This window comes from Mya arenaria, chromosome 7 (genome assembly GCF_026914265.1).
Source record: "Mya arenaria isolate MELC-2E11 chromosome 7, ASM2691426v1".
Taxonomy (NCBI): domain Eukaryota; kingdom Metazoa; phylum Mollusca; class Bivalvia; order Myida; family Myidae; genus Mya; species Mya arenaria.
Window position 1 is genome coordinate 65,983,167 of NC_069128.1, and position 16,086 is coordinate 65,999,252.

General features: G+C 33.3%; 1 protein-coding gene across 3 annotated transcripts in view; it reads left to right on the plus strand.

Annotated features, from left to right (window-relative positions):
• The window catches only part of LOC128240804 (uncharacterized), a 37,153-nt gene that overhangs the window by 11,748 nt on the left and 9,319 nt on the right, over window positions 1-16,086 (plus strand). For all 3 annotated transcript variants that reach the window (XM_052957691.1, XM_052957690.1, XM_052957692.1), the window contains exons 2-18: window positions 2,456-3,028; window positions 4,537-4,641; window positions 5,334-5,517; window positions 5,601-5,819; window positions 6,133-6,240; window positions 6,998-7,141; window positions 7,504-7,605; window positions 8,105-8,200; window positions 8,860-8,964; window positions 9,371-9,484; window positions 11,636-11,683; window positions 12,923-13,129; window positions 13,289-13,351; window positions 13,630-13,675; window positions 13,826-13,893; window positions 14,719-14,835; window positions 15,499-15,561. In XM_052957691.1, coding sequence (XP_052813651.1) covers window positions 5,376-5,517; window positions 5,601-5,819; window positions 6,133-6,240; window positions 6,998-7,141; window positions 7,504-7,605; window positions 8,105-8,200; window positions 8,860-8,964; window positions 9,371-9,484; window positions 11,636-11,683; window positions 12,923-13,129; window positions 13,289-13,351; window positions 13,630-13,675; window positions 13,826-13,893; window positions 14,719-14,835; window positions 15,499-15,561 — 1,642 coding nt within the window. In that variant the 5' untranslated portion in view covers window positions 2,456-3,028; window positions 4,537-4,641; window positions 5,334-5,375. The remainder of the gene's footprint in view (window positions 1-2,455; window positions 3,029-4,536; window positions 4,642-5,333; window positions 5,518-5,600; window positions 5,820-6,132; window positions 6,241-6,997; window positions 7,142-7,503; window positions 7,606-8,104; window positions 8,201-8,859; window positions 8,965-9,370; window positions 9,485-11,635; window positions 11,684-12,922; window positions 13,130-13,288; window positions 13,352-13,629; window positions 13,676-13,825; window positions 13,894-14,718; window positions 14,836-15,498; window positions 15,562-16,086) is intronic.

A 16,086-nucleotide genomic window follows, 5' to 3' on the forward strand; every position in this document is an offset into this window, starting at 1 on the left:
CATTTTGTCTCATCCCCGCCTGTAGGGAATCACCTGCTTGGAAAAGTCCCCTTTATGACACCACACCCTTCTGATGGCGCAATATGTTGTAGGAGGTTATATATAATTAATAACTCGAAAAGGGGACTAGGTTTACCCTGCGGAAAGATGAAGGGTGTTAAATGATGAGAGGGTAAGGAAGCATGTAATCGGTCGAAACCTGATTGTCTTTATATGTTCATTTCTAATAGACTTAGAACTACTGTTCGGGTGTAGCAAAGGCGGACCTTTTGTTCATGACTTATATAGAGGACAATACACAGACAAGCTCCGTAGCAGAAACCTAAACCGAGTTACACGGATAGCGTATAAAAGGGAATAAAACGGAATACACATAGTGTTATAAAACAAAGAAAACAGTTACCGCATCAATATAACTATCTGTAATTATAAATGTTTGCGGTAAATGAGCTCTTAACCTGACAACAGTTTTTAAAGTGATGGAGCTGAAGATATTGATTAAAAAAGATCGGCATGTGATTGTAGACAAGAATGCGGTCAAACGTAATCTGTTTCTTTCAGCTAAAAATGAAAATTATTATTATTATTAATAATAATAATAATTATTATTATTATTTGAAAAACGCAACAACAACAAAAAGACAATACAAATTGTCCGATTATATAATAATACCTTAAGAACTGCACAGCATAACACTCAAATCGGAGATCTGAAGACAACATAAGGCATTAAAAATTTAGATCAATACACAAACGTTGTGTACTATATACGATTTTATTGTGTGTGTTTGTGTGTGTGTGTTTTTTGTTGATGTTATTTTGGGAGGGGAGGGGGGTGTTGTAGGGTCACTTATAGAAGGCTTAAACTAGGCCTTTAAATAAAAACACTAGTTGCTTGCTGCAGATTGTTTTTCTATACTTCATTTCAATGTCATCTAATTCAATTGATAATCATATAATTGGTAATCATATTCGATTGTTAAACCTCTGGTTAAGACTTTCGCTACTAATACATACAAGTAAGTTATCGCACATCGTTAAGTCTCCTTTTAAAGTCTCATTAAACATTGGTTTGTTGTGTAAAACCCGTACCAATTGAACAATAAACCACGAGTTGATATTCCCATATCTTATATATGAATGCTGTTAATTTAGTTCGTTTTAAGATCAATAAATGCGAGCAGATGTGCTCTCTCTGGCGAATTTCGTAGTTTTCAGCCTTGATTTTATTGTGTATTTAATGAAAGGTAAATTATGCAATATAATTTCCTGCCGAATGTTCGTCATAATGTAAATTTCATCACATCTTGGTTAGGGAGGTGTCGTGCCATTTATTTACATTCATGATCATTAATTGTGTGAAGATTGATTTAGTTTTGCTTTTTTTAGACATCGATCGGTCTTTAAGATACCAAGCGTAGTTCCTTAGCTTTTCGTTAACTTTGTAACAATAATTTAATCATAGAAATGATGTATACTGATGTATAAAGTATGTTCGAATAATACAATAAAAACAAGTGCGCCGCGCAGTGGCACCAAGTGTCCCCTACCGGTTTAAAGCCTTGTCATGCTTTTAAAATGAGTATAAGATAATTAAATAGGCAACTGTAGCCAAACCTGTTAAAAACTGACGGGGTACGCACAAATCCCTCAAGGAAACTGATATTCTCCCCAGTATCATCGCACTTTGATAGATCCATGCATACGGTCAGTATTTTGATAATTACAAATCACATTTCATTCCTTTAATGAACTGCCTGACGGTGATTGCAAATATTTTCCGATGAACGCAATATTTTCGGATAATTATGTATCTTGTTATTGTTTGTTGGCCCCGAAAAACTTAAATCAACATGTTAATTTATGACATGTTAAATGTATATTTGTCATTAGTGTTTCAATTTTACGTTTTTGAAGTGATTGAATTTCCCAAGTTATTGTTACCTCATTCGATAAAGTGCTTTCGGTATGGGTCGGGTCGTTCTATTTACAAAATGGATGAAAAGTAAATATGAAAAATAATAATGAAGGTTTTGTGAAATGAAGTATTTTTTAACAAGTTTTGAATGAAATAATGAACTATTGGTAAAATATATTAAGTTTTAGATTACTTGATGTCATCACCCCGATAATGACATCAATCCTTTGATTCATTCCTTATTTTATTTTAACGCACCATATAGTTGACCTGATGGACATGAACACCATATTGATTACTTTTGTAGTGTAATGTTGGTTGTTATGTGGCCTTGTGCGTCTCAGTGAGCCTTTCATGGTTAACATTAGGGCTGCTGGGCTTGCTTCTCATCGTAATATTATTATTTGTTAAGAAGGCTTCGGACAGATATTGAAGGATTCGCAAGCTGTCGATGTCCTTAACATTCTAACAAAATCGGTTTTGATTTTCCAGATTTTAATTGCTTAAACTTTGCTAATTATATTGTTTTTATTGCAGTTTTGTAATTCAAAATGGCGTGTAGTGGAGAAGAAGGGGAGCAGAATCACGCAAAACTGATACAGCTTGAGAAACCTGTTCAAAATATGCTGAAAGCTTTGCTTGAAAACGAAACAACTAAGCAAGCAACAACGATTGACCAGTTATTATTTAATCACAGGAAATCTTTTCGACGCATTGGAAAGTCTGCTCAACATTTGCTTTTCCCCCAAGGGAATCAGCCACCAAATCTAGAAGCATGGGATCTATCATTGTTCTGTAATGTTTTACGTAACTGCTTTTTGATGCAAACAACCCAGGAAAACGATGTTAATGCTGTTCGTACTACGCGAAACGACATTCATCATTTGGCTAAGCCATTTATTAGCAATGCCGATTATACAAAGTATGCACATGTCTACAAGAGCTTCATCACAAACACGTTGAATTATAAAAATGATCAAAATTTAAAGGCAGTCATAAACGAGCAAGTGCAAGAAGCAGAACGACCCGTTACCAAACAAGCTATTGAATTGTGTCAATTTTTTCACAAAAGTTATTTCTCTAATGCTGACGACGTGAACGGTATTAACGGTAAAAGAGTTATTTATTTTGTAGATAACATAGCTATTGTTTACAATTAATAACAGATAAAATACTATTATAATAAAAAACAAAACAGATGGAACAGTTTCAATTCTTTCTTTATTTTTTACGTATCATTTTAGAATTATTGCTTCATGTTCTGTTTAAGTAAATTAATAATCTATTCTATTTCCAGCTTGTCCTTTTTTGTCAGTAAAATATGACAATTGAAGTAAAAATATACATACTGTACCAGTATGCTGCAAATGTGTCAAGCATAAAGTCATTACCACGTGTGCCATGTTAACATGAAAAACTTTGAATGATAGCCGCATTTGAAATACTAAATCGCGATCGGTAAAAGGCTTTTATACCGGGTGTTCCATACTGTTCTGATTCTGATACTCATCCAGTATATGAAACACAATACAGAAACAAGTTCAGTATTGATTTCATTGCAGCGGGTGAATACCAATTACACTGAATGGAAAAACAAGCAATCAGAAATATGAAAAAACCAGTTCAAAGCTCTACAAACAACACACTACATATATATTATATAACATTTGAACTGTTTATCAAAGATTATTAGGTACCGCACTGGAACGGTCAGGAAAATGTTAAAAAGATTTTGTGCAATACCTCACACTTATCCCAACAATACCGAATAATGTTGAAACGTAAATGGTAGGTCTTATCAAATAATGCATTGATTTGTGAAAACTTAAGGATAAAAATAAATATAAATAACATTAATAGGTGAACCCCAAGTACTTTTATCATTAGGGATCCCAACTATTTATGCAAACGAGAAAAACAATTCAGAGTACCTAATGCAAAGAAAACTTTTCAAATATTTGATATTTGTAGTTATTGTATGAAACGAAAAAAAATCCACACAGTCTACGGTTTAAAATGTCTTATCATGAAAAACGAAATAGACAGCAGAAAATATTAAAAATAAAAAAACAACAAATATTAGCTAAATATTTTTTTCTAAATGATAAAGTTAAGTAATTGGAATAAATTGAAGTCATACACTGAAACTGTAAACGAAAACCGAACGGCTGGAAATAACGGTTTTAAAGATAACGCATATCTCGATTAATTTTAAAAGGACGGAAAGCTTAGCTATAACGTGTAAATGCACTACATTTAACGTTAATAATAATAATCAAAAGACAAGTCTTTTGCTATCATATCCACGGTTAAAATAAGATCCCAGCAATTCATTTCGTCTATCTGCCTAACCAGTTGCTGGAATTGTTTTATTTTAACGTTGTTCTTTTTAAAAACAACATCATATAAATCGGGTAGAGATGTACTGTCAGCAATCAGCGATTACTGACAACTAGTATACATAGATATAATATTAAAATGACCTTTCAAATAACGTTACGTGAGACCCGATCATCAGTCGGATAATTCCGACTGTTGGTGCCATAAAAATATCCCCTGTGTATTGTCTTTTGTGTAATGGAATCTAAATTGAACATATTAGTATTTAAACTTTTCAGAGAACATCGATGAGAAACATGATATTCTTTTCGAGGAACTTCAAGATATGAAGAGAATTATCAGCACATTGCCAAAAGAGTCGCAGTTGAAGCTTAAACCTCCAGGTATACTATATTTTGATATACATATATGCACATTACGGCCAGGGTCATGGATATTGTTGTACACATGTTTATTGGTTCAAGCAACATTAATTTTCTTTGGTAGTTCAGTTAAAACAGAGAATTTTCAAGTGTATAACGAAGCTGACGACGCCGCCGAGGACACGAAAGCAAAAAATACAGTGATTCGACATTTCTTCGAAATATATATATATATATATATATATATATATATATATATATATATATATATGTGTGTGTGTTAATAATGCGAATCGCAAAATCCGTATGCTGTATAGACGCCATATATGTATTATGTCTCTACCTTCACTAATTTTCATAAGTATGTTCAAGTTTAATACAATGCAAATGATTAATGATATAAATAAAATTTTGGGTTGGTTTGGTAGAAACCAATAGGTGCTTCAATTGACCTTTAGTTTACCAAATATCTCTTTTGAGAGGCGGAGACTTATACGATAAATGAACTAACAGTTAAAGTTAAATATTGAGCAGTATTTTATGTCATGTGGATGAAGTATTAATAACGATTGCCGTTTTAAGTACAACTTTCCCTGGTCAATCAGCACCAGAATAACACGTGTTATGTTATGTATGCTTATCCAGTCAGCTTTAAACTACAGATAAAAGAATGCATTCCAGATAAATTTACACGTTTTCCGTAATGTTTGCAGATATAGCCAGCTTTAAACTACTGATAAAAGAATGTAGTACCGATGACGAAAAAAAAAATATCGCAAATCTTGGTTCGAATTTTTGGAGAAGAATTAGGAAAGAAATGCAGCACACTGCCGGATGATACATGTGAAGCGCTTAAAGATGTTGTGGGGAAGCTAGTTAAGCGTCTTCAAGAACAAGGTAACCAGAAATATTTGTTTCACTACAAAAGTGGTATATGGGATATGAAATGTTAAGAAATAAAGTATCTTATTCTATTCCAGCTGAACTGATAGACGCCGAGTATGGATGTGTGTGTATCTTCACCCGTTTTTACGACTTTTTATCCTACATGGATTTTTTGGACGATTTGGTGAATGGAAAGCTAACAAAAATTGCACTTCCACTTCAAAATGCTTTAAGATGCTGCTTTGGAATCGAAGACTTACAAGTAGAGTTGGTCATGGAGGATGAGCAGTTCTTACAATGCTTCAAAAACACACGTAAAACGCGTTTACGATTCCAACGCGTATTCTATAATCAACCATGCCACGGATATATAAACCATGTTGCATATGTCCTTGACCGTGCTAAGATAAAAAAATACGTGTTTAGAAACAAAACAAGCTTCTGAATATTGCATTTCAAGGAAGAGTAGTAAAACATGCAATTTGTTTAATTTTGGAATGCTGTAAAGTGAGTTATGGTACTTACAGACCCAAAAGAAAGCAGTCATTAAATAAACTTTTTTTCGCATTACCTCTTTAAAAAAATACAAAAAAATCTAAAAGCTATTTATTCTTATTTAATTTTCAGTGGAGTGCGTGAAGAATGTTTACCCCTTATTAAAGAAAACGACACGTGAAAGCGACCAAGGTGACAAAACGTTACCAAACAGTGCTACACAAAGCTCAGTGCATTCAGGTGATACCAAAACCCCAATTGGATGCAATTTTAAAATTCTAAACAAACAGTAGTAATAGCAGTAGTAGTAGCAGCAGCAGCAGCAGCAGTAGTAGAAGCAGTAGCAGTAGCAGTTGCAATAGTATGAGTAGTTAAAGCAGTAACAGCAGCAGCAGCAGCAGCAGCAGCAGCAGCAGCAGCAGCAGCAGCAGCAGCAGTAGTAGTAGTAGTAGTAGTAGTAGTAGTAGTAGTAGTAGTAGTGGTAGTAATAGGAGTAGCAGTAGTAGAAGTAGTAATAGTCAGAATGTCATCGTTTAATATCTATACATAAACAACTTATGATTACTGTGTTATTGAACATACACTTAAGCAGCATCACATAAGAGTTATTGTAGTTAAGTACTTTGTTTAAACACCGTGGTTATCAAGAACGACAGAAAAATAACCTGTACTTCAAATCATCCAATGAAATATTACCAAATCAAGTAAATTTATGACCTACTGTTATAGGAAGTCAATTATTAATGTTACTTACAATTATTTGCTATTCAAAGTATGCCACGATAGTTATCCCAGGTCTTTTCCTGGTCAATTCGTGCATTTCCTCTTATCAATGCTTTAGTCCGAAAGCCCGAGGAATAAAAATGCGTCTATTTGATTAATATTCAGATATATAGGTAGATCGATCCATTACTTTGTAACATTTTACTACCAGATTAAACACACATTATTTCATGGTTATTTTCTTTTACTATTCAAGGGCATTGTTGTTTTCCAGACGCACCTGTTGCTGATGTTCCAGACATTATAATGTCGACCTTTTACACTGAGCTTGACAATAACATCGATTTAACTCTATCCAAGAATGATGCAAACAAATATGGAATGGTTCTAAAAGATGCCATAGAACTATTTATAGCTGGTAAATGACATGAAATATATATTCTATATATAACTTAGATCCAAATGGCTCTATAGTTAACCGTTTACATAAAACATAAATAATTGCAACTCGGGGTCAAACGTGATTTCAAATTGTTTAAGCTCGAGGCTTTATTCTCAATTCTATGTACACTATTGTTTTGTGCATTTTTTTTTTTTGTTTCAATGCATTACGTATTTGGTCTTTTTTTAATTTTGATTATGCTCAAATTTGTAGAACTTAACTAATTGTAAATATTATATCGAAATAAAAACCAAATTCTTTAGCATGCCTGTTGTATCCAATGCCTACCGAAACATGCTTATACACATTATATTTTGACCCCGACTACCTTCACCCAGGTCAGAGTCAGAGACAAGCCCCTGCAGTAAGGGCAGAACGAGAGGTAAAACGGTTGACAAAAGAGTCCATCAAAACCGAAGAAGAGTCCATTTCGCCGACAGGTTTTTACGAGTTTCATATTTAATACATGTTCTGTCAAAACAATAACAAAATGGTGTCAATAATAAATTATTGTTTTGTCCAATGTCTAAAATATGGTCTGCAATGTTACAATGCCAATTTCATTTGTTACACCAATCCAACATAAACCGTAAACGCTACTGCGTCTTCCGTTCATAATACTTTGCACGCTTGATTTTATAATGTCGGTCATAATATTGTGATGAAATTTGTATTGATATTGTCATTGTGAAATGTGTTCTCATGCAATAAAATATTATTAAATTAAAAAGTTCATAAAACGTTTAATGTTTTTTTCTTGGAATTTAATTTAGGGTTGTGTTACAATTTAAGCCCATTCTTATGATCAGTGTTTAAAAAAGAGAGAAAACGATATTGCTACCTGTATGGGCCTTAAATGTTTTTATTGTATGTTGCTACAAATTTGCATTATACGCAATGCCTAAGGTTTCTTTTACTTTGAACAAATTATTTAATCAGGAAAGGATCAGGTACAATCTTATCCAGGAGAAGCAAGGGCCGTTCGATTAACAAAACAGGATGCCGAAAGTGTAGACGAACTCATGTTGCAAAAAGGTATACGAGATAGTTTTATATTAAGAACAAATATTTTGTGGATATATTTATCAACTGCTATTTCATACGTTAACCTTTTCTTTTTACTCGTTAAGGGGTATTTTAAGTAAACATATGGTATTATCTCAAACTATAATTACTTGATTGAGTTATTTCTGTCGCTTAACAATAAAGCTCTCTTAATATGTTTAAGGTTTAAGAACATGTTCTATAAACAGATCAAAGTGACTGAACATGTTTTCAGCAAGAGTTAACTTCACTATTTTTGTTTTCAATGCCGAAAAACAACGACAACAACAAAATCCATCCACAATTGAGCTAGAAACTTTGGTACCCCGTCCATGCTATTTCGGTAGAAGCAGATCGCCATTAACAATTTCATGACTTACATGTCCAAACATATTGGTTTAAACAATATTTGGCCATATTACAATCATCATTTTACAAGTATACTGAATAAAAAAATGAAGATAAAGCTTAGCGCAAATATAAGAACTTCCATAATAATCCCTTTTCGGCTGTGGTGTGTCGTTTCTCTTTCCTGCCATCTACTTATCATTCTCTATCTTGACATTCCTGGCGTAAATACAGTTATCTTAAGATCCACCATATTCGCCTCTTTATTGTTCCTTTTTATTTTAGTTCTTTTGTTTAATTAGGAACGGACCATGTTCTATCTCCAGCGTTGGAAAAAGGGGAAGCAGCAGAAGGACATTTTAAACAAGAGTCCACCCAAAGTTTTGATAAAGACTTGTTGCCGAAAGGTAATTTAAAGATTTTTCGTGGTTATGACAGCCGAGGAGATGCATGGCTCAAAGAACCTGTCACCCTGAGGGGAGACGAATCTCTCCCGCGACTTATTTTATTTCTTTTTCACCTTGGATATATATATGTATTTAGAATTTAAATACGTGCAAATGCAAACAATCGCAACACTTTTATCGCTATAGTTATAAAATTGTAGAACATACATAAAGGAAAACACTTTAAGAAGATTAATGAAAACATATTAAATATAATTGACTAACATAGCTAAATCAAACGAAGTATAAAACGCCACGTACGTATATATTTTACCAGCCGAAGTTTTGTTTGATAAAGATGGTTACGTTGGTTGTAGATAATCATATTTAGAAATAAATGTTAACCCACGTTATAACTTACATTTAGATTCCAAGATTCTACCAAGAATAGATCTGAAGCTTTTGTCTCTAAGAAAGGCAGATGTCTTTCGTTCAACGAAACAGAACGAAGAAAGTGAAACCCTGTTGCAAAAAAGTAATGGTATGGATGTGTTTCAGCTAATTCTTTTTGTAATATGTGTATAAGTCAAGGAACATGATCGTTTATTTAGAAATAAATAAAGCAAATCTGAGGATCGGACAATTTAATAGTTCACAATAAAATGCAATGAGCAGTTTAAAATGTAATTTGACACACACCAACATCTTCTGTATTTAGTTATTTTGGTATATCCTATTATAATACGTGTAAAATGTAAATATGTCCAATATGTGTAGGACTCAGATATGTAGTCATCCACACATATGTGGCTAATTACACAAGCATTGCCAAGCATGCATTACACACGGTGATGGGGTAATAGGTCTTATTTTATTTTCAAATAAGATTGTTTTTCTTAAAATGATAAGCAATATATTCATAAAATACTTGTATTTGTATTTTTTTAAACTTTCTAGTTGAGGAATTCTTAGCAATAATTTTAATTGACGCTAGTCCTTCGCGTGCATCTTATTTTCAATTTATTACTTTATGTCGTGTAAAAAACTACCGAATTTTCAGCCATAACGTTTTCCTCTATGGTAAAGACAAAATATCTTTCTTTGAGCTCGCCGACAAAAACCTAAACTGCTTTGGGTGGGATTTCGTGTGTACAGCCTGAAAATTATGTGTTTATCGCTCGAAATCTGCTCCTTTTTCGTTCTGGTTTCTTTCCTTGTGAATTATGTTACTGAATCAGCACGTGTTTACTTGTTTGTTTCTGACGTATAACGAATTCAGGTGAAAGTTACATTTTCTATCCATTGTCTCCAAATTGCACACCACTGGAATCAAAGTTAACGATTCCCCATTTGCAAACTTAAATTACCATTTTAAATCAAGCAAATTCCGCTACTTGTAGCAGATAGTAATCATGTACCGCGGTTATCCGACGATGGATGGAAAATTCCGATTCCTTTGCTTGTATGGTTCGTCTTGCTATCTAGTTTATGGAATGCATCTGTTTCTACGCAAATTAAGTTTAATATAGTCTTTTTCATTGCTCTACTCTCTGTGCGGTTATTGCCTTGGCTTGACAGTTTACGTTGGAAATGCCAAATCCGAATAATCTGCTCGGACAGACGAATAATCTCATCCAATGACATACAAGCAAAGGGTCAGCACTGTAGAACATGTTTGCACAAACTTTTACCCTAGTATAAGTTCAGAACGACCTCAATAGATTCATCCTTTTTGTATACACACTTTCCTTTTGCGAGGAAACGGGGCATCTTGGTGACGAACTGAGCACCGTTTCGCTTAGTTGTGCTGTTCAATCTCAAAAGGAAATTCACGTACTCCTTTCATTGCCGACAAGAATTGCTAACGGAAACTATTTTATTTATCCCCTTTCTGTTGGCATATATGTCTACATTTTATGTCGTTCTCTTCTCTTTCGACTCGGGTAGCTTAGGTCATTTCTTCGATATTTTTCGAACACTTTCTATTGAAAGTAAGCTTCTATTTAGAGTCGCACGGGCTCCAACACTTCTCGAATTCCTGCCTACTTCCTGCCCTCTCTTAAGCATTTTCATCTTATACTGCAAACTTTACCCAGCTTCCCTTTGCTGCCATGCAAACGCTCGTTTTTTTTTTCTTTTCTGCTTTTTCTCTATCTTGTCTTCAAACTGTTAAAACTCGGACCCATCCGGTACAATGCGTGAAGTTAACTATACCCACTTCTAAGAGTCAACGTTACGGTTCAGACGTTGTATCTACAACATTTGCGCGAACCTTCGATCTCTCAAATCGATGATTATTATAACAAAACAATCGCAAACTGTGTCTCACTGATTTACTTTATACTTTTGTTAAATGTGCGATTGAGTAGCCATAAACTAGTGTACTACCGCCCCCCCCCCCCCACTCCACCTCATTCACATTCACAACCCTTTTCCAGTGTTGTAACCCCTATGTTTGCTAACAGTTATAGTTCATAGCACTTGTGATATGTCTACACTGTCTCGTTTACGTTATTTCAGTTCTGTTCTGTACGTTCCGTGTCTCTATTATGTCGGTTTTATTTGACGTGTTTTAATTCTGGATTGTCCTTGTTTTTTCATTGTTATTATGATCAATAACCACGATGAATAAATAGCAAAAGTAACAAAATTACTATATAATTGATATCATGCCTTTATGCTCATATTTTAGATCCACCATCAGATCAGGACCAGTTGCTTCCGGTTGAGGCGGAGGAAGGTATTTTACGTTATTTTTTGAACACACGTTTCAAATGAATACTAGACATAACAAAACGCTCTGTATGCATTTACATTTGATTGAAAATTAGGATATGGTCAGTATAAGTTGCTTCCTATTTAAGAAGAGGACGTGATCACACGTGTTACTTAACATTCTTTCAAACTCGTAGACGGAACCCGTTCGCCGCTTGGTAATTTTATTTTATTCGATGAACACTTGTTTCAAATGAATTGACATTAAACATCAGTTTGCATTAACTTCGGACTGATGCTATTATATGTAGATAGCGGAAGTATTCGCTTGATATCAATTTGATCGGAGTAAATCTAGAAATCATGAAAAATCGCGTCTCCTACATATTTCCATCAGTCTAGTAGCAACTTTATATTAAACAGGACTAACGCGTGCACTATCGGATATAGTTCTTGAGTGAGTGTATCGTACTTCTGATGGTTATGTATGTAGCTGGTCGGTGATTATCTGTATCTGCATTAGCATATATGATTAACATAACTTTGACTTCCTTGTTTTCAAGTTCATGCCGGCTCCAGTTAGTCTTTTAATCTTTATTTTTTGCATTTATGAAAAAACCTGGTGGTAAGTGTGTGGTTGAGTACTCATCAACTAATTTAATTCTCATCTCCCATATCCCTTTAACAACGCGGTACCCCCTACATTTGATATTATTTACAGTTGATAGCACTTGTGGTGTGTATGTGGTATTTCTAAGCTGCTGTCTACGGTCAGTTTCTCTCTAATGTCTGACTGGCTTTTATATTGTGCCGTTAAACAAAGTCTTCGAAAAGCGTTCGGCTTTTAGACGAGTCTTTGTATTCGTCATTGTTATATTATGAGGCATGACTTCTGAACAAATAACGAAAGTGTCATAATACATGTATCATGAATTTATGCTCATTTCTTTAATCCTACAATATAATATGGCGATTATCAGTCCCTTCCGATAGAGGCAGAGGAAGAGATAATTCGTACGACAAAACAGTCCTTCGAGTCCGTAGACGAAGCCCTTTTACCGCTTGGTAATATTAAGTTATTTGTATTAGCAATTATTTTAAACCATTTGGCACTTAAATCGTGTTTTTATCTATAAATTACAGATTGTTATGTTTATAGAGCAGAGCGTAAGTTTTTTTGATAATAAAGATTTTTTATAACTTAATCAGAATAAGTAAATGTTAATTGGTTGTGTTTGTTACATTTTTTAATATGTCATTTCAGGATTATGCCTTGATGAAGTTAGTAAAGGTTCAGTTATATTTAAATGTAAGCCTACCCGGCCAAATGCTCTTGAGACGCTTACATCGTTTTGCAATTCTGGGCGGATAAAAGCAGTGATTTCGGCATTCTTTAGTGTGCCGAGTGCTCTTGAAAATCTACCACAAGCAGGATTTGTACAACGACTTACTATAGATGCAGCATTTGTTGGTATATAGTGAACAAATTCTGCGTAGTTGTTGCATTCATTTTGCGTATTAACATCACACAAATATATGCGTTTTTACAACAAGAATGAAACTCTATTTTTGGGGCGATGTGGTACATTTCAAGTATTATATAAACAAAGAAAATTCATTTTTTTTTCAGATTACGAAAATGAGAGAAATTTACAAGATGTCACTCTTAAGTTTCAAAGATATTCAGAAAATGGTAAGAACATGTTACTACTGAATAAGCATTTTATAATGTTATTGAAATTGATAATGTTATATCTCTTATTGTTTAGCACAAAACTATTTACGCAAAGTATTTTCAAAAAGATTTAGTAATTCTTTATCAGGTGTGTTTATAATCATGTAAATTGAGATATATTCATCATTAATTCCATTCAGGAAACATTGTCTATTACAAATAAAACCTGCATGCAGTCATAATCGTTTGCATTGTTTGCATAAAAATGAACAGAATATAATTGTTTTTTATTTAAGATACCGAAAAAGAGCAAAAAGACCCGAAGATCAAAAGTAGGATGAGGTAAGTTAAGCTCAGTTGCAATGAAAATTACCAAATTAAACGATTTGAAAAACAAGTAGAGGTTTTTCTAAGTTGTATTGATGTAAGGAATTATTTATGTTACATCTCTTGTATATAGTAAGCATGTTTTAATATATGTTTTCCTTGCAGTGACAAAACTTTACGTTCAACAGAGCTTATATACCAGGGAATTGTCCGTTTTACAATAGAAGATAAAGGTACGCTTGTTTAGTTAACGTCTAATTATATCATATTCTTCGCTAAAACCACTTACTCGTATCAAATAAGTATATACACGCAATACCTTGAACGGCGTAAAGAGAACTGTTTGACGTGTATGTTGTTAATTAATACACTCGTAAAAATTATCTTGCATATGTATTTGATAAGTTTATTTTCCCATTATACTTAACTTTACAAATTAATGAATCAAATAGTGACCTCAGATTTTTTCAGAAGTTCAGCAAATGCTCTCTTAAAATTTGATGATTTTAACGTGACATTTCTATTTCGCATTTTATTTTAAACGTCCATTGTAAAATCTATAAAAGTATATGACTCTGATATTTTTGAGAAAATTTTGTTGCGTCAGAACTGAGTGACCGTATTTCATGAAATAGAGCACTCAATTTTTTAAATATTAATTTCTGCCACTGTAACTCGGTAAAGACAATTGCTATATAATATGTATTACAATATCATCATAATTATACTAATTGTGAGTGTTTGTTATGGTAAATTATCTGTACTAAATGAAACAGAGTCAATACCGAAGATAGGAAAAGCCTTTCGGATACCAAGAGAATGCTTTAAACACAATCAGTAGTTCACAACAGAATCGACTCAAATTACATAAATATTAAAATATCTTAACTCATAAATGTTGGTATTTCGATCATTGAAAGAATTAAGGTAGTACTGAATGTTTTGTCTACTCCGCTTCTCCCTGTAGTATTCAAGGCATTTCCTTTCTTTCGGTTCCTTAAAAATATATATAAGATTTCTGAAATTAACTCGTACCTGTTTATAATTTCCCATTTAAGAACTGAAAGTACAGACAGTTATGCCCTTGGTGCGTTCAGGTCAGGATCAAATATGGAGCAGCGGTATGAATGAAATAAGACGTCCAGTAGGCGCACGTATTGAGAGAGAAAAGAGCTGTGAGTAAATATATATGTTTAGCGTACTAGTATCAAGGATACAAAGTAAGGATGCATCATGGTGGTGTTCTTTATCGAGGAAAAAAGGCTTATATTCATAACATGAATTGGTCTATAATCTCAAACATTTAATACAATGAAAGACAGTGATTCATCATAGCCTATATATGAACTATGCAATACTTCTATATTCCTTTTAAACAATACCTTAAAGTACCTGTATAATTCTACATTTGAGTCGTTTTCTGAAAATGTTAATGATAATAGAAATAATAATAACGAAAGAAATTATTCATTGCAAACGTCTACTAAAGATAGTGTGCAGAGATACATTGAATTCATTTATATGGAAACTTTTCTGACTTTTTACTTTCCCGATTGATTTTAATATGAAATAACATAGGTTGACAATACAATGTAAACTAAACGCAAAGTCACAAACGATATAAAAGAATGTTTGTACTTATTAATCTCTAGTTATACATCGGTGCATTCTTGACGTTATTGCGCTTCAACACACGGACCAATAAATACATTCTACACGCATTAAATTTCTTGCAAGGCATCATATTTCTTTTAACTTATGATAATTATTTACAAAAATATTCAACAAACTGTCATTTAAACAGTCCTCTTTATATTTGTTTATATATGGGGTTTCAGTTACCGAAATTTCATCCTGTGTCCAACCTGATGTTGTGAACAAAGACATTTCCAAGAGACAAGGTAATATCGTCAAAGCTGTTTTATTTAGAATACTTTTTTATATATCACCTACGTACTACGGCAAATGGCATACCAACAATATTTCACACTCAATAGAAGATGTCCGATAGTATATGGACCTCTACAAAAACGAATTTAGATAATTAAATGTATTAAATGATTTAACACCATTGACATTTAAAAAATGGGTAGACTCTAAAACAACTGATATATTTGTTGACGTGTTCTCATAAAATTTGGTACACAATTTTATTAGGTGATTCTGGTGAAGAGAGTGCTAGACAAATATACTAAACGCATTGACATTTTGATATTTTGATAATTTGTTTGACAAAACGAGGCGACCCCGGAGCACGCAGCATTAAAAATTGATTGATGTATTAGTGATTCAACCATATGTACATGTATTTAACGATGACTAATTTTATAACAGAAAACTCTAGTCGTTAAGTGCCCTTTAATATAACCAAATCTGAGAATCAGGCTGTTATTACCGAAGGTAGTGAAAAACATGAAGTCGAAAAG